The sequence below is a fragment of the Typopeltis vanoorti genome, chromosome 24 (genome assembly GCF_054136105.1).
Source record: "Typopeltis vanoorti isolate ZY-2024b chromosome 24, IOZ_Tvanoo_1.0, whole genome shotgun sequence".
In the NCBI taxonomy this organism is placed as follows: Eukaryota; Metazoa; Arthropoda; class Arachnida; order Uropygi; family Thelyphonidae; genus Typopeltis; species Typopeltis vanoorti.
In genome coordinates, this window is record NC_143572.1 from 38,081,072 (window position 1) to 38,105,077 (window position 24,006).

Sequence of the window (24,006 nt, forward strand, 5' to 3'; positions counted from 1 at the left end):
TGCATGTGTGTGTGTTGGGTGTATTTATTTTTCTTATTTGACTCCTACCCACAAAAGATTTTTATAAACCAGTGGACTACCAGTATCACAGATGGGCTAAGGATTTTTTAAATTTTTAAAATTGCATTTTTTTTTTGTTTTTGTATTTTTTATATAGTCTGGAGACCCAGCTCTAGAGATCAAATCTAGAATATTTTCAAACCACTTCAGGCCTCTAATATTAATTGGATGGACAGTTTGTGTTAGTTCTTTGCTAACAGGAAATACTTCAGCATATAAGAAATTAAGTAAGCTTAGTGTTAAAAAGGCAAATAGACATGATACTGTATACATTTTAAGAGAATGTTTCAGGGAGTTAATAGCAGCTTTCGTGTTTTTTTTTTTTTAATAAGCAAGTAAACGCCTTGCAACTAGGTTACAATGGAGTAGGAAGGAAGATAAAATCACTCTTGTGATTGAAATGATAGGCCAGTCTCTCCATGCCTATAGTTAATTAAAGTGCAAGTGCAACAGCAGTGACTTGAGGTTCTAGTGTCAAGAAATGGAACCGATAACCCAGTTCTTGCATGGGAAGAACTGGGTTATCCTAGCATGGAAAGTTCCATGAAGGCCAGAATGGCTTTATTAAGGAACGGTCATGTATCGTTAATCTACATAGTCATTACAAGTATTTGATATGATGTATTTGACAATGAGGTCCGTATGCTTTACAGTACTTAGAAATTCTAGTATTTCTTATTCTATCTTTTTTTTGTTATGTGAAGCATTCTATTTAATTCACTGACACCTACAATGAATTAAACAGAACCTTCAGAGAAATACCAAACGACGACAATGTAATCTCCAAGGAGATGAGATCCAAATACAAGGGTGGTCTGAAAAGTTCTTGGCCTAACAATGAAAAAACAAATTTATAATTTCAAAATTATTTTTATTTTTCAACATAATCTCTCTTAAGACTAATACATTTATTCCAGTGATACTCCAGCGCCATTATACCATCCCTGTAGTGGTTCTCAGTAAGATCTGCAAAATATCCCTCTACAGCTGACTTCTCGAGTTGAAGAAAAATGCTGACCAGCAAGGAAGAGTTTTAGTTTTGGGAAGAGACAGAAGTCAGAGGAAGCCAACTCTTGGGAATAGGGTGGATGTTCCAACAATTCATAGTGCAGATCCCTTAATTTTCCCATTGTCAAAACACCTTTGTGGGCAGGGGCATTGTCCTGATGAAAGATGATTTTTTTCTTCGGCAAACCAGGTCTTTTGTCACAAATTTTTTCGTTTGGTTTGGTTAAAAGATCAGAATAATATTCCCCGGTTATTGTTTTACCCTTTTTGGTCTTCTTCAGTGCTGAACAACTGGCTGCTGTCCACTGTTTTGATTGCTGTTTGGATTCTGGTATGTAATGGTGAATCCAAGTCTCATCCATAGTAATAAATCAACACACAAAATCAGTTTTATTCTTGTTAAAATGCTCCAAGCACTGTTCAGAGATTTTCATGCAAGTGCATTTTTGATCTGCTGTGAGCAAGCACAGCACCCATCTTGAGCAAAGCTTTTTCATTTGCAATTCTTCATGCAAAATATATCCTACACGTTCTTTTGAAGTGGCTATAGTCTCAGCAATTTCATGCACTTTGACTCACTAGTCATCCAATACCATATTGTGCACTTCATCAATGATTTATGGTGTTGTTACACTTTTTGAACGTCCTTCACGTGGATCATCTTCAAGGCTGGTACAGCCACATTCAAACTCGGCAGCCCATTTCTTAATTGTTGAACACAAAGTAGAAGAGTGCAAATGAACTTTTATGAACTTCAAATGAATTTCTTTTGGTGTTAACCCTTCTTACACAAAGAATTTTGCAACTGCACGATACTCGATTTTATCCATTTCAAGGGATACAGACAACACATTTGCTTCAGACAGCTGTATAAAACAAACTGCTTGATAGAATGACTTGGAATTTTGCATGGATGCTTATGACAGATGTACCAACTTAGAAAAAAAAAACTACAATTAGAAATACTTTACAGTAGAAGTTGTCAAAAAGGTGTACAAATAAATTAATGAAATAAAGAGCCAAAAGGCTTCACTTTGGCGATGTAAAATTTATTTAAATTAACGGGATATTTAATCCCACATTATTTGGAAGCCTAATAAGAAACTCTAAGATAGAAATCAAAGAGTTTCATGCTGAATATAGCAAACTATAAAAGTTCGGTGAGTCCAATCATAAGCAAACACCTGGTAGTACAATATTGGGAAACTCGCAGTAAAGGTGGATAAAGCTATGATCACTGTTCTTAATATTAGAATGTAAAACATATTAGGCCTAATGAAAATATTAAAGCTATTATCGCTACAATCTTGGTATTATTTGGTCTACGTATTCACTGATGAGACCTCAATAAAGGTTGAAACCGGTCTTGGTAGTGACCTCTCTCCCTTAATGTAAAACAATGTACATCTTCTAGGGGGTGTGTTTGACATTAGGGCTAAAACTAGGAACAGTGATTGAAGCTTTATCCACCTTTACTGCGAGTTGCCCGGTATTGTACTACCAGATGTTTGCTTATGCTTGGACTTGCCGAACTTTTATAGTTTGCTATATTTCACATGAAACTCTTTGATTTCTATCTTAGAGTTTCTTATTCGGCTTTGAAATAATGTGGGATTAAATATCCCCTTAATTTAAATAATTTTTACATCGCTGAAGTGAAGCCTTCTGGCTTTTTATTTCATTAATCAGAAGAGGTGTTTGCATAATTCCTTATCAAAATTTAACTGCAGTGTTCTGGGACACATGAGAGAGTGAAATAAAGAAGCTGTTCTTGTCATGGAAGATAACTGGTTAGCTGGTTAGTTGAATCAGAAGTAACATGTAATATGTCGAAAAAACATGGAATACTAGTAAAATTAAAGAGAGACATGCCAGATCTTACAAATTATTGTGGGTATATATAAACACACACACACACACACACACACACACACACACACACACACACACACACACACACACACACACACACACACACACACACACACACACACACACACACACACACACACACACACACACACACACACAATAATTTGTAAGGCCTGACATGTCTCTCTTTAATTTTACTAGAAGTCTCTTTTTTTTTTTTTCAACATGCTACATGTTACTTCTGATCCACTGCAAGCCAACCAATTATCTTCCATGACAAGAACAACTTGTTTATTTCACTCTCTCATGTGTTGCAGAACATTGCAGCTGAGTTTTGGAGAGGAATTATGTAAACAAACACCTCTTCCAATTTTCATCTATGTATCTCATATAATGAATAAGTTTCTCCTGATTTGAAATATCTGCAGAAGCATCAAGAAGATATGCTACTGAGTCTTTCATTTCCTTAACTAACTTTTCTTCATCACATTTCATCTCATTTCATACTGTTCTATTACTGGATCCTATGAGGTTTTTGAAGTCAGTAAATGGTTTATTGAATTTAGCTTTCTAGTAGGCTGTATTATAAAGGCACTTCCATGTGCACGCATTTTAGAATCCATATTTCTTTGAAAGCAGCTAGGGTGTTTCCCAAGTGATTTCTGTGATACTAGATCCTGATGATACTAGATCTGTGCATGATAGTCCAGGTGGACCATATTAAAGCCTTATAAAGAGGTGTAATAATAATTTCCTTATCTCTGTTTGTAAGTCTGTTCTTTAATAACCCTCTGAGCTATTTTAGCCACTTCTGCAATATGCTGTCTGAACTTTAACTCACAGTTGATCGTTAGCCTTGTCCCATCAATTTCTGAAGTCCAGTTCCATCACGGTAGTAGTACACAACTGTAATTCTTTCATCCCAAAATGCATAACTTTATATTTACCACATTAAATTGACAGCCATTCTCCTGTGTCCACACTGCAATCTATTTAAAACATCCTGCAAAATTCTTCATCATCTATATTAACAATGCTCTACCCAGTTTATCATCAGAAAAGAACTGAATGCTTTTCCTGAAATCACTTTCTGTATCATAAATGTACAAATTAAATAGCAGTAGCACTAATCAGTCTTGACACACACACACACACACACTGCTATCATAGGCCATCTCTTGGATTATACTCCTCCTTAAATTACTCTCTAATGTCTATCCATTAGCTAATTTTGTCCAAATCACAAGTCTCATATCCATATATCCATTTGCTTCACTTTATGTAAGAGGGATCCATGTGGTGCATTACCACCTAACATCCAAACCTGAAATGTTATTCATCACTGAACCTCAACTGTCATCCTCTGCAATAACATCATGCCTCGACTTTCCAGATTATATTGTTCATGATGGTTTTCATAAGCGGGTCTGATTTCCCAAGATGAAGGTTATCAGACCTGGAATTCCCTTTATATGATCTGCTTTGGCTTAAGACTTCCTTACCTTATTTTGTTTCCTTCATTTGTTGCTCTATCATTCTAATTCTAATGATGTCTTTATCTCTGAAAGCCGATCATATGAGTCTAATTACCCTAAGAGTGAGATAATTCTCCTTGGTGATTTCAACATCCACAATTCTGACTCGCTTCCCTTCTCCAACTTTACAGACCCAGCTGGAAAAGAAGCTGAGCTGTTTGCCATCTGTAATGATTTAACTCAAATTGTTCACCAACCTACAAGAATTCCAGATAATTCTCATTATTCTCTCTACATCAAGCTCTCCCTCCAAATACACCATAGATGTTAGTTCTCTTCTTGGCAAGTCTGACCATAACCTTGTTCATGTCACCTTTCCTACACATCATCCCTCTCTCAGCCATTCTTAGCTTTGTATCTTGTGACACTATAATGCCACAGTGGGATGACCTTCAGGAATTATATGACTCGTTTCCATGGTCTGGTTATTGCTTCTACTCTTCTGATCCTAGCACGTGCTCTGATCTAATAACAGAATTATTCTTGCAGAAATAAGTGATTTTATTCCCCACTCCATGCCATGATGACAGTGATTGTTCTATACTGACTTTGGAAGTGGCTAAGTTTATGGATAATCTATTCAGAAAAAGTTATATGCTGAACTACAAAGCAGGAAATTAAGACTAACTAAAGAGTATACTAGGTTCTGTCCCATGGTGTCATCATTTGCTAGATAGGAAGGATATCAACAGCACATGGGAATCATTTAAAAATACAGAAGGATGATACATAAAATACACATGCATAAGGTTGGTGTCGGTGATGAAAATAAGGAGCAGGCCAGAAGAGTTACAACTGTTGTACAGAAAGCCTGAATATGAAAAGAAACTGGCTCTGCAAGCTAACCTAAAAACTTCTGTGCACTTGACAGAAAAATTTTCCTGTCAAGTGCACAGAAGACTATTTCAGCATTTTCTTTGACACCTTACCCTTCAGGTTCAGGTATTGTTCATAAGACTGTTTTCAACATTTTCTGTGCACTTAAGTGCACAGAAGAATAGTGAAAGGTTACCAAAGTAAATAAACATTCTTAAATATGTAAAGAAATGCTTAGGTGTTGTTCATTATTCATAATAATGCTTAATGGTATAAAATGCACTCAGCATCATCAGAGCACAGTGTTAACTCTGTGCTAACGCTGAAGGGCAAACAGCACTAAACTTAGTAATTGTAGAAACAATTTAATTGTAACTGATAGCTAATGTCTTTACATGGCACCCTCCATTGGTCAGATAATACAAAATACATATAAATATAGTATTATATGGATAGTAAAATGTAAAATATTAAATTTCACTTTATACAGAATTAAAATATTATAAAAAAACAAAATAAAATCTAATTAAATAATTAATACAGAAAGAAGTTACCATATTTTTCGCCTTATAAGTACCTAAAATTTAACTGAAAATTAGGATGCATCCTATACGCCGAATGCATCTTATAAACAGTTACATCTTACGTTGCATCTTGTACACTGATGTGATTTTATGTATCCACAGTTGCAGTGTGTCATTGCTTGTCGATAATGCGTGATCAGTTTGAATAGATGCATGGTTGTTAATGACAATGCATTTAAACTAATAGTCAATATATTTTTATATCCAATTTTTTTTTTATAACTCATGGATTCTATGAAGCACAGACATAGCTATATGATTGCATTTGTAGTGTAATTGAGTATGCAAAGAAAATGGCAACAGGGCAGCAGAGCGGCACTTTGGATCTCTGCCTACAGAAAATATGGTACAAAGTTGGAGAAAACAAGAGCAGCAATTATGAGAAGCAAATTCTAAAAAACACAATCTCTGCAGAAAACCAGGAAAATTGTCAGAAATTGAAAATGAGTTAAAAACTTGGATAATGGGTCAAAGAAGATTGGAACGCTGCGTATCTACAAAAATGATTATTCAGAAGGCAAAATTATTGGCAAGAAATATCATCAATTTTATAGGGTCCCCATTACGGTGCTTTAGATTTATGAAGAGAAATGATTTATGCATGCCTTCAAAAACGAAAATATCACAAAAAATGCCAGATGAATTAAAAAATAAAATTATTGAGTTTCACAGATTCATCATAAATGCTAGAAGCAAGACAATTTTAAACTCTCACAGAGAGCTAATATGGATGAAGTGCCTCTGAATTTTGATGTGCATTAGAACAAGACTGTTGATTCCAAAGGTAAAAAAATATTATTATTAAAACTTCTGATCATGATAAACCCATTGTACTGTGTTTTGATGTGCTGTGCAGATGGAACAAAATTGCCACCTTTTTTAATCTAAAAAAAAAAAAAAAACAATGCCCAAAAGAAAAAATTTCACAAAAAACCTTTGCTACGAGTTGCCTGGCATTGTACTACCTTACCCAAGTAAGGTAGTACAACGACTGAATATGGTGTTGTACTACCTTACCCAAGTAAGGTGGTACAACACCATATTCAGTCAAGAAGATAATTTCAGGCGTAAACTTTTTTGCCACACTTGGATAAAGGATTAAACTAAATTTATTATAATCTAACCAAGTGAAAAATAAACTTTCTGTATGGGATTAGTTTAGATTCCATAAAAACTGAAGCTGTTAAGAATGATCTTTGCAAAATGAACACAAAAATAGCTGTAATCCTAGGAGGACTCATCTCTGCACTTCAACATTTAGATGTATCAATAAACACCCCATTGACCCATTTTTCCCCCATTATGAGGGAAAAATGGGTCAATTGGATGCAATCTCCAAATTTTGAGGAAACATCTACAGGTAGGAGAAAGAAGGCCACAATTTTGCAGGTGTGAGAATGAATTCAGGGAATAAAGTGAAACCCGAAATTATTATAAAATCTTTTCAAAAGTGTGGCATTAGTAATTCTCTTGATGGTATGGAGGATGACAAGATAGCAATGACTCGGTTTCTGATGAAGAATAAAATTCAGAAAATATTTTGAGAGTGAAGATGAAGATGAATAAAGATTTGAAAAGAATATTGGATCTGTGAACACGTGCAGATCTACAGTCATAAAATACATACTTATTACCTCACCAGGAAAGCTCAACCAGTCCTAAGGGATGGTCGAGGGACAGGGGGAAACCCACACAAATAAAATAAAAATATTACAATATTATTTCAATTTTTTGAAAAAGTTTTCCTGCAATGAATTTTCTAGAAAAGAAGTTTCCTGTGATGAATTAGCAGTGAAGAATTTTCCATGAACCATCATAAGATAAAGTTGGTCCTTAGTAAAATGATAAAGTCATTTGATAACTGTTTTAAAATGTGGTATAAATATATTTATTTATATAAAAATTTGATTATCTTTCAACAAATACTGTGGATGTATAAAGCATGTAAACAATACTGCTATAATACTAGACATCGTTAAGGGAAAGAGAAATATAGCATTTAGCTTATTTCATAGGAATGCAGCCATTAGCTAAAAAAAAAAATGTATACTAGAATATATTATTATTATTAAACAAGACCTCATGGAGTCAAAGACTCATCTAGGAGGTCCTTTTATCTCACACACATCTCATCATACCGTGTCTTAAACACATTCAAACTCCTTGCAGACACCACACTCTCAGGCAAGGCATTCCAATCACTCACAACTCTGCAAGAAAAAAACCTGCCTCTCACTCCCCTACTCACACCCTCTTTATACAGTTTCCAGGGATGATCTCTGGTTCTCCCCTGATCTCCCACTATTCTCTATAGAACTTCTCCACCATTGATCCTATAACAACCCCTTACCAACCTGACTTCAGGTGGTAAAAATGCATCAGTAGAAGAAATAACCTTAACATGATTTAAGTTTGAGGATTTCAATTTTAGATTGTTTGGCTGAGTGAAGGTGAGATTTATGTAAGTATTTTCAAGTATGTTTACTTTCTATAAATGAAAAATGATAGTGAACCATTTACAAGGCATATGACTAATATGAAGTTATTATTATGTGATACCTCCAGGGAGTTCAAGGACTCATCGAGGGAGAGCATCTACTCTACAGCTCCCCATCTCCACCACTCAATCTACTAACTACAATGAACCACAACTACACCAACGTCATCTACTGCCAACCACCACCACTAGTATTTTCACAGACAATCACAAACATCCATGTCCATGGCAGGATTCGAATACACAGCCTTTTGGCTGGAGAATGAATACGCTAACTACTTGGCCAACCAGGCCGGGGTATGCAGAATGGACAATTATTTTATTCCTCCTCTAAACGGTAAAATATCTATTTAGATGCTGGCTTTTCAAATGCACTGATAATATGACTACATGTAATTCATCTGCACCATAGGACCAAAGCAAAACCATTGGGCCAAAGAACAAACACATCATCAAAATACAGACACAGAGTGTAGGTGTGAGTGCAGCTGTGTTAAAGGCTTTGGTCTCCAAGGGCTTCACATTTTTTTGTTTCGGTTTTCTAAATTTACAAAGGGATGCAGCGAGGTAAGTTCAGTTTATATTCATTGTAATTATTTTATATTGAGTGATCCTGTGTGATATTTGTGACTGGTACAGGGTGTTTAGATAGACAATTTTTTAAACAGTATCATGTTAAATTCTCTGTTTCTTGTTTAGCATTCTGGAACAAAAATGGCAATGGGAGGGAATGACTGCATAAGTCAGGACAAAAGACAAATAAAGTGAATGGCATGGGTTTTTGGAGAATGGTAAGTTATTGTGAGTGTAATATTGTACACATTGGGAGATATTGTGGAAGTTTATGTGGAGAGGCTAAATAAGAGGTATGAGCAAGTGTAGTATATATATATATACAGGGTGTTCGGGATAAATTTGACATATTTATAATTAATTATATTTTTCCGTAAGTTACATGTATTAACACACACTTCTCTTCATTTAAAAGTTTGGACCCTTCTTCATTCATATACAAGATGTCAGAAAGGATGGATAGCTGGAACCCACCTGAATCATGGAAGAGAATAACTTGTATCATGATGATTCGTGCCCGCCATCAAAATAAGGATATTACGACTGCTGCCCAATGCTCCCTGAATACAGTAAAAACAATCAGGCATGAACTAGAGACTTGAAATGGTGACTACGAGGATGTAGCAAGAAGAAAGATCCCTAGCAGACGATCTGATTGCGTTCGTACAGCAGAATTCCTCGCAAATCTGCAGGAACAGGTGTTGAAGAACCCTGGCATTGGAATTCGGGCTTTGTTCGTGGAGTTGCTAACTGTAGTCAAGCCCTGGATAACAAGGGTAGCCAATGGTAGGCCGTATGTATGGCAGCAGGATTCGGCCCCTTGCCACACCTCTGGGAAAAGTCAAAAATGGTTGTCTGAAAATTTCTACGACTTCACCAGTCCAAATGTTTGGCCTCCAAACTCCCCAGACCTTAACCCCATGGATTATTTTGTATGGGGCGCAGTTGAAAAAGACACCAATCGCACTTCCAGTAATACAAAAGCCCAGTTAATGGATAAAATTAAAACAGTTTTTGCGGCCCTTCCCAGGGAGACTGTAGCATCAGCTTGTTCGAGGTTCCGAAGCAGAATTGAAGCTGTGATCGATGCTAATGGTGGTTATTTTGAGTAAATCTTGTTGATAGTATTGCAATTAACTCTGCCTGTAATGTTTTTTTGTCAATTCATTAAATTTAATAGATACAAAGAAGATTTTCTTTTTCCTTACGAAACTGTCAAATTTATCCCGAACACCCTGTATATATAGGAAGTGTGACATCCTGATTGACCATGAAACTTATTTGAATCAGAGTAGGAAACATGTTGTAGTAAGGGAAATGGAAGAAGGATAGACAGTCTAAACTGGAAGTAGAAAAAGACAGAGTGACAAAAAAGAGAAAAACATAGAAAACAACAAAAAGCATAAAAAAGTGCAATGAAGGGGCAAATGTTGAAGCAGGGATGATGATAAAAAAAAGCATGTAGAACTGATGGTAATTGAGAAAAATGCATTGAGAGTGATAGTGACAAAGTGAAGCATCGAAGGAGATTTGATAAACAGAGGTGCAGTAAATGAAAAGATATACAGGATTTGCTTTCTGGAAATAGAATGAGTAGAGTGATAGAGGCATTAGATATCAGGAGAAAGTGAGCAAAAGAGTTTGTAGTAGCAGGTTGGAATGAATGACTTGGTTGGAAACAAGGAGAATGTATAAAGGGATATTAGGAGGCTGTTGAGAAGAATCAAAAATAATGCTTTGGTAAGAAAGGTAGTCAGTGTGTTGCCTAAGTATGACAGTGATGAGTTGGAATGGAGAGCAAAGAACTTGAATGGCATGTTATCGAAAATGCGCGAAAAAAAAAGGAGTGCAGTTTGTGAATGTGTGAAACAAGTTTCAGGGATGGCAGGAACAGTTATAAGAGTGATGAACTTCATTTGAATGGTTTTGGTGTGAGTCATATAGAGGGACTGCTACTGGGAGGGATGGTAATGAGTGAAAGAATGCGAGAAAATGAGTGAAATGTGAGAAAGGAGCAAATGAGTAAGGAAGGCTGAATTGAAGGAGTGCTTATGAATGGAAAAGCAGTTAGCATAATTGTGGAGAATGAGAGAACAGTAGTGCAAGACAGACATATAAACTAGAGAATAAGGGTGGACAGGGTGACAGTGCAAGATAGGTCAATATTGGAAGAAGTGAATGTGCCAGTAGATAAGAAAGGAATGCAAGGGCCTGGGATGTGATGGGAGAAATTTCGGTATAGAGAGAGTATTGTGATGGGTTACAATTTTGACAAATGACTTGAGAAAGGCATGGAGAGGTCACATCTATTAAGTAATACAAGTGGAATTTATTGTAAACACAGAAATAAAAAGCAATGTTTGCATACAGATGGTAGAAGTATCAAAATTAAGCAGAATGGAATTGCTCCATTGATTGAGTTCGATCACCTAAAAATTATTGGAATAAGTGAGATGTGGCTGGATGAGAACAACATCCTGACAGGAAGATATAGAAAGGTAGGATGTTTTTTGTGAATATATAGATAAGACAAACAGGAAGAGCAGAGTGCTGTTGATGAAAGAGAAGGGATTGTGTGCAAAAATAGAAATACATGGGGAGAAAATAATGGCATGGTTCTGAGACAATATGGTGTGAAATCAAGGTATCAAGACCCAAACTAGCAAAACAATATCTGTCATATCTCTTCTTGAATTCATTTACAGATGAAGAGCTCACAACAAAGTCAGGCAATGAATTCCACTCATTCACCACCCTCCAGGCAAAAAACCTTGTTCTGACACCTTTGTTAACCACACTCTTCTTTAATTTCCAGAGATGACCTCTTGTTCTTCCATCACTATCACACAGCTGAAACATTTCCCCTGCATCAATCCTATAAAAACCTTTTAGTAATTTGAATGTTTCTATCATATCCCCTCTTCTTCGCCTATCAACCAATCTCTGCAATCCACAAGCTCTCAATCTATCAATGTAGGGAGCATTTTTTATATCACTCACCAACTTGGTCACTCTTCTCTGAACCCTCTCCACAGCCTCCTCATCTCCAAGGAATCCAGGTGACCAGACCTGAGCACAGTAATCCAAATGTGAAGTATCAATGTTTTTTAAAGGGGAATAATAACCTCTTTATCTCTGGATGTCAGTGTGTTCCTCAACAACCAAGTAATCCTATGTGCAATCTTGGACACCTTAGCAATGTGTCCTCTGAACTTCATCTCCCTATCTACCAATACCCCTAAGTCCCTAGCCTCATCAATCTCTTGGAGTACCTTTCCATCGATGTAGTACACAGCCGGTAATCTTTTAATCCCAAAATGCATGACTTTACACTTTTCCACATTGAACTGACATCCATTTTCTTTTGCCCATTTTACCAGCTTATTTAAATCCTCCTGCAATCTTTCAACATCAGCTTGATTTTTTATTGCACTACACAACTTTGCATCATCAGCAAACAACTGAATATCTCCCTTTAAGCCGTTTCCTATATCATTTATATACAAATTAAACAACATTGGCCCAAGCACAGAGCCCTGAGGCACACCACTGGTCACCTGCCTCATTCTGGACTCGGCTCCTCCATACACCACCTTATGGTATCTCTCCCTGAGCCATTCTCCTATCCATATTACCAATTTAATATCCATTCCCATCTGCTCCAATTTGCATAACAGTGTTCTATGGGGTATCCTGTCAAAAGCCTTAGCAAAATCCAGAAGTACCACTGTGTAGCCAGTTCCTTTGTCCAACTCTGATGTTATTCTATTATGAATAGTTAATAGATTGCTAAGGCAGGATCTACCTTTAACAAAACCATGTTGGCCTCTATAGAGTATCATATCCTGATCCACCCATTCTTGAATTTTGTCTTTAACCAACTTTTCCAATACTTTTACCACTACTCCTGAGATGGTGATTGGTCTGTAATTCAATACCGCAGTTTTAGAGCCACCCTTATGCAAAGGAACCACTTTGCCTAACTTCCACTCCCTAGGGACCATACAAGAGTTCAAACTTAAATTAAATATCCAGGTAAGAGGGGTTGACAATTCATTTGCACATTCACGCAACACCCGAGCTGATATTCCATCTAAGCCTACCGCAGTGTTTGCATTTAAGTTTTGCAATATATTTAATACCTCTGATTCTTTAGCTTCAATTCTCACATTAGGTATTGCTATAGGTATAGAGATATCCTCACTTGGGTGATAGACTTTTGAGAAGTGATCACTCAGTAACTCGACTATTACATCTGATTTTGTCACCTCAATACCATCAGCACCCACTAAAGTTATCTTTCTGAAGTCATTCTTTCTCTTACTTGCCACATAGCGGAAGAACTCTTTGGGATTACCCTTGATCTCTTTGGCTAAGGTCTTCTCATAATCTGATTTAGCTTTTCTTACTATGCTGGTAACCTTCCTAGCTTGAGCCTTGTACTGCTCATGGGTGTCCTGATCGCCCTTCTCTTTGTAAATTCTCCATAACATTTTCTTTTTTTGCAGTTCAAGCTTGATACTACTGCTCATCCATCTAATGCCTGCCTTGTTTGACCTCCTGACCATAGGGACACAATCTGATATTGCTTTCCTCAGATACCCACTGATTTTATCCCAAGCACTGCTAACATCTTTCCCTTGCAATATGTTTTGCCATGGGATGGCTGCAAGCTCACTCCGAAGCTTGTTATAATTGCCTAACCTGTAGTTCCGTACATACCCCTTCTTAATAGAAAAATTCACAGATTTTGCAACCTCCCAAGTCAATACCACATGATCGCTTTCACCAACTGGAGGTAACGAGGACACCTTACTTATGCATATAACCTCTGAACCAATAACTCATACTTAATGAGCAGTTCATAAAGGTCTTTCAATATTGTGAATGTGACTTCATGGAGAGATTGAGAGCAGTTGATGATGAGGAGGAGAGACTGACTGTAAGTGAGGAAGAGGTGTATGGGGAGTTGAGTAAACTAGATGTTAATAAGGCTGTGGGACTTGATAATACATCACCACATATTCTGAAGGAATGTACCGCGGAATTGACACCTGCCTTGACATATTTTTTTTTAATATGAATCTTGCACTCGGTCAAGTTCCAAAGGAGTGGAAGGAGGGCAAGATTGTGCCACTTCATAAAGGAGGTGATAGAATTCAAGCATCAAACTATAAGTTATCTGTGTGTCAGGTGTTTTAGATAAGTTGTTGGAGAAGCTTGTGAGAACTAGGATTCAGAATTGGATTGACAACAACGGTATTATCTTTGGTGGACAGCATAGGTTTACTAAAGGGAGGTCATGTTTTAGCAATCTATTTACTTATTACAATAAGGTGACTGCTTCCATGGACCATGGATAGAGGAGAAGGATACACAGTAATATACTTAGATTTTGCAAAAGCTTTTGATAGATTACTACATGATAAGTATAGTAAACTAGGGTAGGTGGGGGTTGGATATTAGATTGGTACATTGGATTGGAGACTGCTATCTGATAGGTATCAACAAGTTGTGTATTGGGCAGCGATATCCAGGAAAAGGAAGGTTACTAGTGGTGTGCCTCAGGGGTCTGTTTTAGTGGCATTACTGTTTAACTTGTATATTAATGATATTGGCGAAGATTTGGATGGAGATATTCAGTTGTTTGCAGATGATGCAAAGTTGGGACAAACCGTGAAGAGTAGAGAAGATGTTGTAGCATGGGAATGGGGATGTGAGTTCAATGTGTCAAAATATAAGGTTTTAAAATTTGGAAAACAAAAATGGGATGCAGAATTTATGCTTAGTGAGGATATATTGTCAGAGGTGTAGGAAATAAGAGATCTGGGGGGTGATAGTGGATAAGGATCTGAAATTTAGGGGACACACAGCCAATATTGTGAAAACAACACAAAGTCTTCTGGTAATGATGCAAAGGACACTGATGTGTAGAAGTAGGGAGATTCTTGTTCATTTGTATAAACTGGTTTTCAGAAGGATGAAGAGATGTTGGAAAGGGCCCAAAGGCAACTGAATAAGGTAGTTTCTGACCTCTGAATATGATAGAGCCCTACAAGTTGGTAAGGGGTTGTTGTATGATTATTGCTGGAGACATTCTACATAAAATAGTGGGAGACAGGGGGAGAACCAGAGGTCATCCTTGGAAACTGTATAAAGAGGATATGAGTAGGGGAGTGAGAGGCAGGTTTTTTTTTCATGCAGAGTTGTGAATGATTGGAATGCCTTGCCTGAAGGTATGGTGTCTGCAAGGAGTTTGAGTGTGTTTAAGACATGGTATGATGAGCTGTGTGTGTGATAAAAGGGACTCCCAGATGAGTCTTTGACTCAGTGAGGTCTTGCAGTAATAATAATAATAATAATAATAATAATAATTTTAATAAGTCTAGCTCAATGAGGAGTGTACAGAAAGGTAGAGGAGGGTGATTCAATTGGTAAGTGTACAAAAAGTGCAGTATGAGCAGCAGTTCATTAAGCAAAAAAACCCTATGGAGTTCTTTCGATATGTAGCCATTAGAAGAAGGAATGATCATGGAAGAATGATATCAGTTAGTGATAATGGTAATAGGATAACCATTGTTATCCTTTTACTATTATTTACTAAGAAAGATGAAATGTGGAGGATAAAATTGACAGGAATATATTAAAAGAGGTGGAGAAAATAAGAGAATGCATCATGATGGTGGATAGCCACCTAAAACTTAGGGGACACATTGCTAAAATTGTGAGGATTACACAGTGTATTCTGGCAATGATGCAGAGGACTTACTATTATAAGATGACTTATGGTAGTAAAGTTATTTTGTATGAGTATAATGCATTGATTATGCCAAATCTGAAGATTGTTCACAGATTTCGTCACCTGGTTTTCAAAAGGATGAAGAGATTTTGGAAAGAATCTAAAGATGATTGATTAAGGTAATTTCTGGTCTTCAGAATATTAAGTATGAAGAAAGGTTGAGAAAATGTAATCTGCAGAGTCTGAGTGGATAAGAGGATTAATGGACATGTGATAGAGACAAAGTTGGTAAGCGTTTTTATCAGATTCATTCTGAATGGATTTATCATAGAATTCTGGGTGATGGGGGAGAGGAACATGTGGGTATCTATGTAAGCTGTATAAGGAGGGTATGAGCAAATTAGTGAGAAGCAGGTTTTTTGTATGGATAGTAGCGATGATTCAAATGCATTCTGAGAGTGTAGTACTGTAGAGAATGCGAATGTATTTAAGTCACAGTATGATGAACTGAAAGTCCAGGAGGGACCTCCCCAATGAGTCTTTGACTTCATGGAGATTTGAAGATAATAATAATAATAATGATAATAAATAGACTGCTACTGACTTCAAGAACAAGTTATTCTAATTGGTATTAAAATAATCAAAAACTGAACAATAATTACCTTCTTAGCTTCCTCCAGCACTGGTAAGGCTTCTTCAAGTTCCTTTTCTGCAATTTCTGTTAGAGCTCTACATTTTACTTCTTCCTCAGCTATTTTCTTACTTCTTGCCTCAACAACCTATAAATAAAATTAAAAAAAAAAGTCAGTATCAATGTATAATTGCTTTGGCTAGAAATCTTTGTTCTTCAAAATATAAATGGCTATATATATATTGTTATTAGGATTGACTCGGGATGTATACATTTAGAAAATTAATATTTAACTGACTAGAACCCGAGAAAGTATAAAACACAAAAAACTTTAATGAATCACAACTAGTTTCATCGGTGTCCTGACTTCTACAGGTGAGTGAGAAAACACAAAACTTATAACACTAATAAGGTAAAAAACATGGACTTTCCAGCTTGATAAAAAGAAGAAGAATAGTAACAGTCATATTTGAATTGGTGACAGTGTGCTATTGTTAGCATGAGTTGAATGTGAGTGACAGCTAATTTTAGAGAGCTAGTATTGGATTACTGCGCTATGGGAATTTGGGACCGCACGACCAATTTTTATATATGCAATGATGAATTTGAAAGATGAATTGTAGAATCCAAAGAAATAGTTCTGGCCCCTTCACATATGAACAACAATCTGAGCTACAGTTTGCCTGATTCCCATAGTGCAGTAATCCAATACAGGCACTCTAAAATTAGCTGTCACTCACATTCGACTCATGCTAACAATAGCACGCGGTCACCAATTCAAATATGACTGTTACTAGTCTTCTTCTTTTTATTAAGCTGAAAAGTCCATGTTTTTTACCTTGTTAGTTTTATAAGTTTTGTGTTATTTCTCACTCACCTGAAGAAGTCGGGACACCGATGAAACTGGTCGTGATTCATCAAAGTTTTTTGTGTTATACTTTCTCGGGTTCTAGTCAGTTAAATATTAATTTTTGAAATATATATATATATTAACCACATGAAGGAAGACTTGGTTTCGAATCTAGTCAGCGACTAGAGGAAATTTTTCTAAGCCTTTTTTCGACCGGTTCCCAAGTTAGTCGATCTCTGACATGGGCAAGTGGATCTTTATATCCTGGAAACTCGGGTTTTAGAACCGCACACTATTTCCAACATTAAATATATTGTGTTAGGGTTAGGGACCACGAGATGGCAGCACTTGTTGAGCCATCTCTCTTCAATGCACGCCGCTTAATTAGTGATAGCCTTTGTCCAGCTATCTCTGATTAGGTGGAGATTAAACTGCCCACTCAGTCTCATTCAAAAGTTAGATAGGGCTAAATGGCATCGCCTACTTCCTATACGGCAGGCCTGCACAACATACAGCCCACACTGCTATTTATTTTGGCTGTTTGCCTGATTGAAATTATTTAATCATATGGGGGATACTAGGAAAAATTAGATGATTTTTCCTAGCGTTGAATTAAAATTTTACATTTCATGCGATTAATGTCACAATCATGTTTCTTTCTCGACAATAAATTGCATTTGGAGTTATTCCCACTGTCATATTTAATAACAAATTATTGCTATCACTTTGAGGTTTTTTTAGCGTTAGCACCATGGAGAAATTCAAAGTTACATCTCCTTGATGTCTACGAACGAGAACGAATCGTATTACGCAAAGGTGGCCGTGCCTTGACTGGCTTTGGCAGTGTAGTGGTTGGTTGTAGCTGGAGCAATACATTACATAACTGTTATCATAACTTGCATTATTGTGAGTTTTTCACCATTAGTTTTTTTGTAATTAATATTGTCAATCTCAACACAATAAGCTTAAGTAAAAAGCGTAAAATAGATTCGGAACATCGAGCATTTAACCCTGAGTGGACAAACAAATATTTTTTTACATTGTTTAAGGACAAAATAGTGTGCATTGTTTGCCAGGAATCTATTGTTGCACCAAAGGAGTACAATCTGAGATGTCATTTTGAATCGAAACATCCTAACTTTGGCAAGTTGGATGCAAGTGAAAAGCAAATAAAATCAGCAAAGTTATTGAAAGTCCTTAGTGGTGAGAAACAAGCCTTTAAAAAAGTGACATCTGCAAATGAAGTTGCCACAAAGGTAAGCTTAAAAATATTACAAGAAATAGTTTGTGCTGGCAAATCATTTACTGAGGGAGAGTTGATAACAAGTGTCTGATGATTGCCGTTTCCAAATTGTGTACTGATAAGAAAAATCATTTTGAAAATATCAATTTGTCCCATATGACTGTTCAGCGCAGGGGGGGGCCGATATTGCCGAGGATCTTAAAAATAACCTGCAAAAATCGGCTAGTGAATTTGTCTATTATTCGCTTGCTATGGATGAAAGTACTGATGTGAAAGATACTGCACAGCTTTTAATATAAGTAAGAGGCATTAATAAGAATTTTGAGGTGACAGAGATGCTTGCTGGTTTGTGTTCAATGAAAGGAAGAACAAACAGGAAAGGAGATCACATAAAATGTAAAGATGTGTGTAACCGAAAAACTATCCTTAAATTTCAAGAATTTAGCAGCAGTTTGCACTGATGGTGCGTGGAAAGAATCATCTATGCGTGGAAAAAATGTTGGTGCTGTAACATTTATTGAACAGCATGCAGGTAAACCACTGACAAAATTTCACTGCCTAATTCATCAGCAGGTGTTATGTTCAAAGACTTTGCAGTTTGATCATGTGATTAAAGTAGTATTTGCTCTGGTCTACTATATTCGACTTTAGGGTTTGAAACACCATGTTTCAGGTGTTTCTAGAAGAAAATGATGACGAGTATGGGAATCTACCATACCACACTGATGTATGTTGGTTGAGCCATGGTAAAGTTTTGTGATGCTTTGTCACTCTAAAAAATGAACTAGTTGAATTTTTGGAATCTCAAGAAGATATGGAAAAAATCCCAGAAATAATGGGATTTTTTCCATATCTTGTGTGACATTTTGGGTTACTTGAATGACCTTAACTTACAGCTTCAAGGAAAAAATAAGTTTGTTTTTCAGTTAATGTCTCTTATAAAGGCATTCAAAATGAAATTAAGTTTGTTTGAAAATCAACTTGCTAAGGGGGATATGTCACATTTCTTAACTTGTCGACAGAATGTTCCATCAGAATATCATTCAATGGTGGGTGGAAAATATAAGAAGCACATAAAAAGCAAAACGGCTATTTTTTCTGGTGAAGTTAATTAAATTAAGGGGATAAAAATCCCTTATTATTTTACAACCAGTATGCGAAACTCTGAGATCGAAAACTACGATCTAAGAGTTTCATGCCGAAGAACTATCGGCAAATCCAAGTGTAAGTGAATACCTGGTAGTACAACACCAAGGCAACTCGAAGCAAAGGTGGAGCAAGTTCCCTCACTATCTTTGATATTTTCTCATAATGTAAAACACAGCTCCTACGAGATGTAATACTGCCTTACATTATGAGGAGAGGTCACTACCCAGAGTGGTTTCAACCTTTTTTTGAGGTCTCATCAGTGAGTAGGCCTTACATGTGATCCCCATATACTGCCTTACATCCTCATAATGTAAGGCAGTATTACATCTCCTAGGAGCTGTGTTTTACATTATGAGAAAATATCAAGGATAGTGAGGGAGCTTGCTCCACCTTTACTTCAAGTTGCCTTGGTGTTATACTACCAGGTTCACTTACGCTTGGATTCACCAATAGTTCTTCGGCATGAAACCCTTAGATCATAGTTTTCGATCTCAGAGTTTCGCATACTGGCTGTAAAATAAAAGGGATTTTTATCCCCTTAATTTAATAAGAAGCATATATCACTTCTAAGTGAGGAGTTTCAGAAAAGAATGCCATTGAGTAATGAAGACGAAGTCCGCATAAAAGTGATTGAGGATCCATTTTCTGTCGAAGCAGGAAATCCACCTGTCGAACTCCAGATGGAAGTTATTGATCTTCAGTATTCCAAAAACTATCAGGTCAAGCATAGGGAGAGTACTTTACAAGAGTTTTATTGTCTTCTGGATCAGGATAAATTTAAAAGCTTGTTGAATACTGCCTACCAGGTATTTTGTATGTTTGGGAGAACATATACTTGTGAACAAACATTTTCGATCATGAACTTGAATAAAACTAAACAGCGTTCATCTTTAAGTGATATCAATTTAGAGGCCATATTAAGAACGCCCACTTCAAACATGACATCAAACTTTGATAAAATACTAGCAAAAAAGAAATGCAATGTGTCACATTGTAACATTCTGAATGTCACAATGTGACATTCAGTCACTGATATTTCACTGAGAATAAGTGTGATATTCTCAGTGAAATTATTAGTAAACTTTGTGTTTATGTTTAAGTGGTTTTTATTGAGAAATTTTGCAGCTATATTTGTTTGTAAAGAATTTTGATTGTAATTTTCTAAAAAATTTAAATATGCATATTAATTAGTATTTACTGTAGCCCTACTAACAAATTTACTTAAGTATAGTGCAGTGGACTAGTCTAAGATTCACGGTCCAAAGTGATTTGGCCCTTAGTCAGGTGGGTTTGGCCCTCAAAGACAATCAAGCTGTGCAGGCCTGCTATACGAGGTAAAAAAGGTGTTAGCTGATTTTTTTTTTTTTTTGATATATATCTACCCTATAATATAAAATGATAAGCCTTTTTTTTGTAATGTTTTTGTGTCACATTTTTTGTCAAGTTATTTGAAATGTTTTGAAACTCAGGGGCTACCCTGAGTGTCGAGTCTTCAAAATTCGAATCATCAGAATTCAAGGAGAACCGGCCTACCAGTCTGAAACTTGGGAGGTTGGGCACCAGGGGGGGGACCCCTTTCGAGTCTTCAAAATTCGAATCATCAGAATTCAAGGAGAACTGGCCTACCAGTCCGCAACTCGGAGGGGGGGCGCCTGTGGTACCCAACTCCCAACGCCCACGCAACTACCAGCTGTGGACTGGTAATATTTTCAAAATTCGAGTCATCAGAATTCAAAGAGAACCAGCCTACCAGTCCTTAACTTGGGGGGGGGGGAGGCATCAGGGGGCAAGGCCCCTAGTTTGTATGTATATGTGTGTGTGTGTGTATATAAACAAATGAGGAGATGTTCCTAATAAATTGTCCACTCAGTGCATGCATCTATCAAGAGAGAACATAAATTGTAGTTTCTCTAAACAATATAGTCATGTTTATAATATGTTTTTCTTTCTTTTGTATATAAAAAAAGCTTCACATTTTAATGTGACAAAATACCCTTCATCATCAAAAAATTTTACTTTGTTCATGAGGACAGAGGAATTCAACTTCAGTGGGATAAGTGCATCTGTTTTTTTATTGGAATGACAATATAGATATATCAAATATTACAACAGGGTAACAGATGCATTGGACAACAGAAATGCTTATATAGTGATATATCAAAATTTTACAAAGACTTTATTCAGTGAGCTAGATAGATTATGTGATAGATATTAGCAAGTTATACATGTATTAAGTGGATGTGGAAGAAGCAGTTCTCTGAGGAGCTACAGCTATACTGTATGCATGATCATCATTGCTTCAATTCATTTCTGAAGATACTTGAGGTTCAACTATGATATAGGTATTTATGTAAACTCAGAAAAAACTTTATTTGTTGATTGCTTAAATTAAAACATCAAATATTCAGAATGAATACCTCTTTCTATCTTCAGAGATAAAAAAAAGAAGAAAAAAATCTAGACAACTAATCTGAAACAAGGGGAGAAAAATGTATAGTTCAAGGTAAAGTAGGTAAGTGCTGTATGTGAGGTGATGACCTCACTATTTGAATCTTTTGTGTAAAATGCACCACACATTTGAATAGGAAAAAAAAATCTGAATTCATTTTATTATTATTATTATCATCATTATTATACTGGCATAATAATAATAATACCCCCCCCCCCCGAAGAGTAACATGGCCTTGTCATGGCAGTGGGGCTTGCATGTTTCAGTGATGTTGAGAGCTATTTTGGTGGTAGCATAGCTGCCAGCAGGGCCGCCCTTGTCAGATAGGTCTCAACTGAGGAGCCAAACTAACAGTGTTCCATCCCCCCATCTTAATGGAGAAAAGTAAGAAGAGATCCATACCGGATCAGTCGATGCCCAGGTCATCAAGGACTGCGAACTAACAAACTTCGAGCTGATTTCAACAACTTAAAGAATTTTAAAAAGGATGGCTGAAAAATAATAACATCAAAAACAAACTGATTAACACACATAATTTGGCCAACAAAACAATTACTGAAGTTACTGAATAGCTAAAACAAAGAATTATAGCAACTGCAGAGAAAATTACAAAATATGAAGCAAGAATAAACCAATATGTGCAAAATATGTAATTTCGACAGAACCAATGCCAGTTCTTTCAGTCTCTCCAGAGAAATACAAATGCAAACAATCATTCACCAGAAAAAAAGAAGAAACACTCAAATTTTGGAAGACAATCTGAGATAATCCTATTGAGCACAATAAAGATGCCTCATGGATTAAGGAAATAGAATCAGAAATGAAACAAAAACAAATGCAAAATGTCATTATCACTAAAGAAATTGTCAGATTTCTTCAGTGATAATGATTTCTCCAAATCATCCATAATTATTATTATGGATGATTTGAAGCTATATGGAAAATCAGCCAGCAAATAGACTCTTTACTGAACAAAAGTGTGTATTTTCAGTCAGGACATCAAAATGGAATTTGGTTTAGAAAAATGCACAATTTTATCTATTAAACAAGGAAAAATTAATGACACTACCAATTTTAATTTTGATCAAGAAGAATATATAAAAGCAATTTCAGCTGACGAACACTATAAATACCTAGGAATATTAAAAGCCAGTGAATTCAAAACTTGAACATTAAACAACAGGCAGCAGCAGAATACACCAAAAGAGTTAGAAAAATTCTGAAAACAAAACTAAATGGATTAAACACAATTAGAGCAATGAATTCTTGGGCTATGCCAGTGATCTGATACACAGCTAGCATAATAAATTGGACAAAAGAAGACCTGGACAAACTGGACTGCAAAACTAGAAAACTAATGACTATGCATCATGCATTACATCCACGAAGTGATGTTGACAGGTTGTACCTACCAAGGAGAATAGGTGGACAGTGGCTGCTGCAAGTGAGTGAGATTGTGGAAGAAGAAGAAGAAGAAATTAGCTTGAAAAGTTATATCGACAATAACTGTGAGCCAATACGTCAATCAATTACACAAGAGAGCATTCTAAAATCAATAGGAAACAAATCCGATTACAAAAAGGAACAGCAAAATAACCAATATGTGCACTGGAACAACAAACCTTTGTATGGCCAATTTCTTAGAGACACTGAGGACAAAATTGACACAAACAAGACGTGGCAATGGCCGTAGCGCAATTGGAAAGAACGATGGTACATTGCGCCCTTCGATTGGAATAGGCCTAAGTTCGATTCTCGTCACAACGGGAGGATTCTTTATCTGGTCGATTTCAATTGAAGGTGAGTTAGCCGATCTCATACGGAGGTAGCAGGGTTTTTTCTCCCAGAAACTCGGGTTTTTCATCCCGCATACATACAAATCGGCCCTTCAGAACACACGCAATTTACAGACAAAAACATACAAGTTGTGGTAGTGGTGAAGGTGGGCGGTAGATGGCGTTGATTCGTAGTAGTGGTTCGGTGTAGTGGTTGAGACAGTT

General features: G+C 36.4%; 1 protein-coding gene across 1 annotated transcript in view; it reads right to left on the reverse strand.

Moving 5' to 3' along the window:
• The window catches only part of kl-2 (dynein heavy chain 2, axonemal kl-2), a 1,497,432-nt gene that overhangs the window by 720,080 nt on the left and 753,346 nt on the right, over window positions 1-24,006 (reverse strand). Inside the window, exon 32 of the mRNA XM_090414156.1 lies at window positions 16,347-16,463. Within this exon, the coding sequence (XP_090270282.1) occupies window positions 16,347-16,463 (117 nt within the window). The remainder of the gene's footprint in view (window positions 1-16,346; window positions 16,464-24,006) is intronic.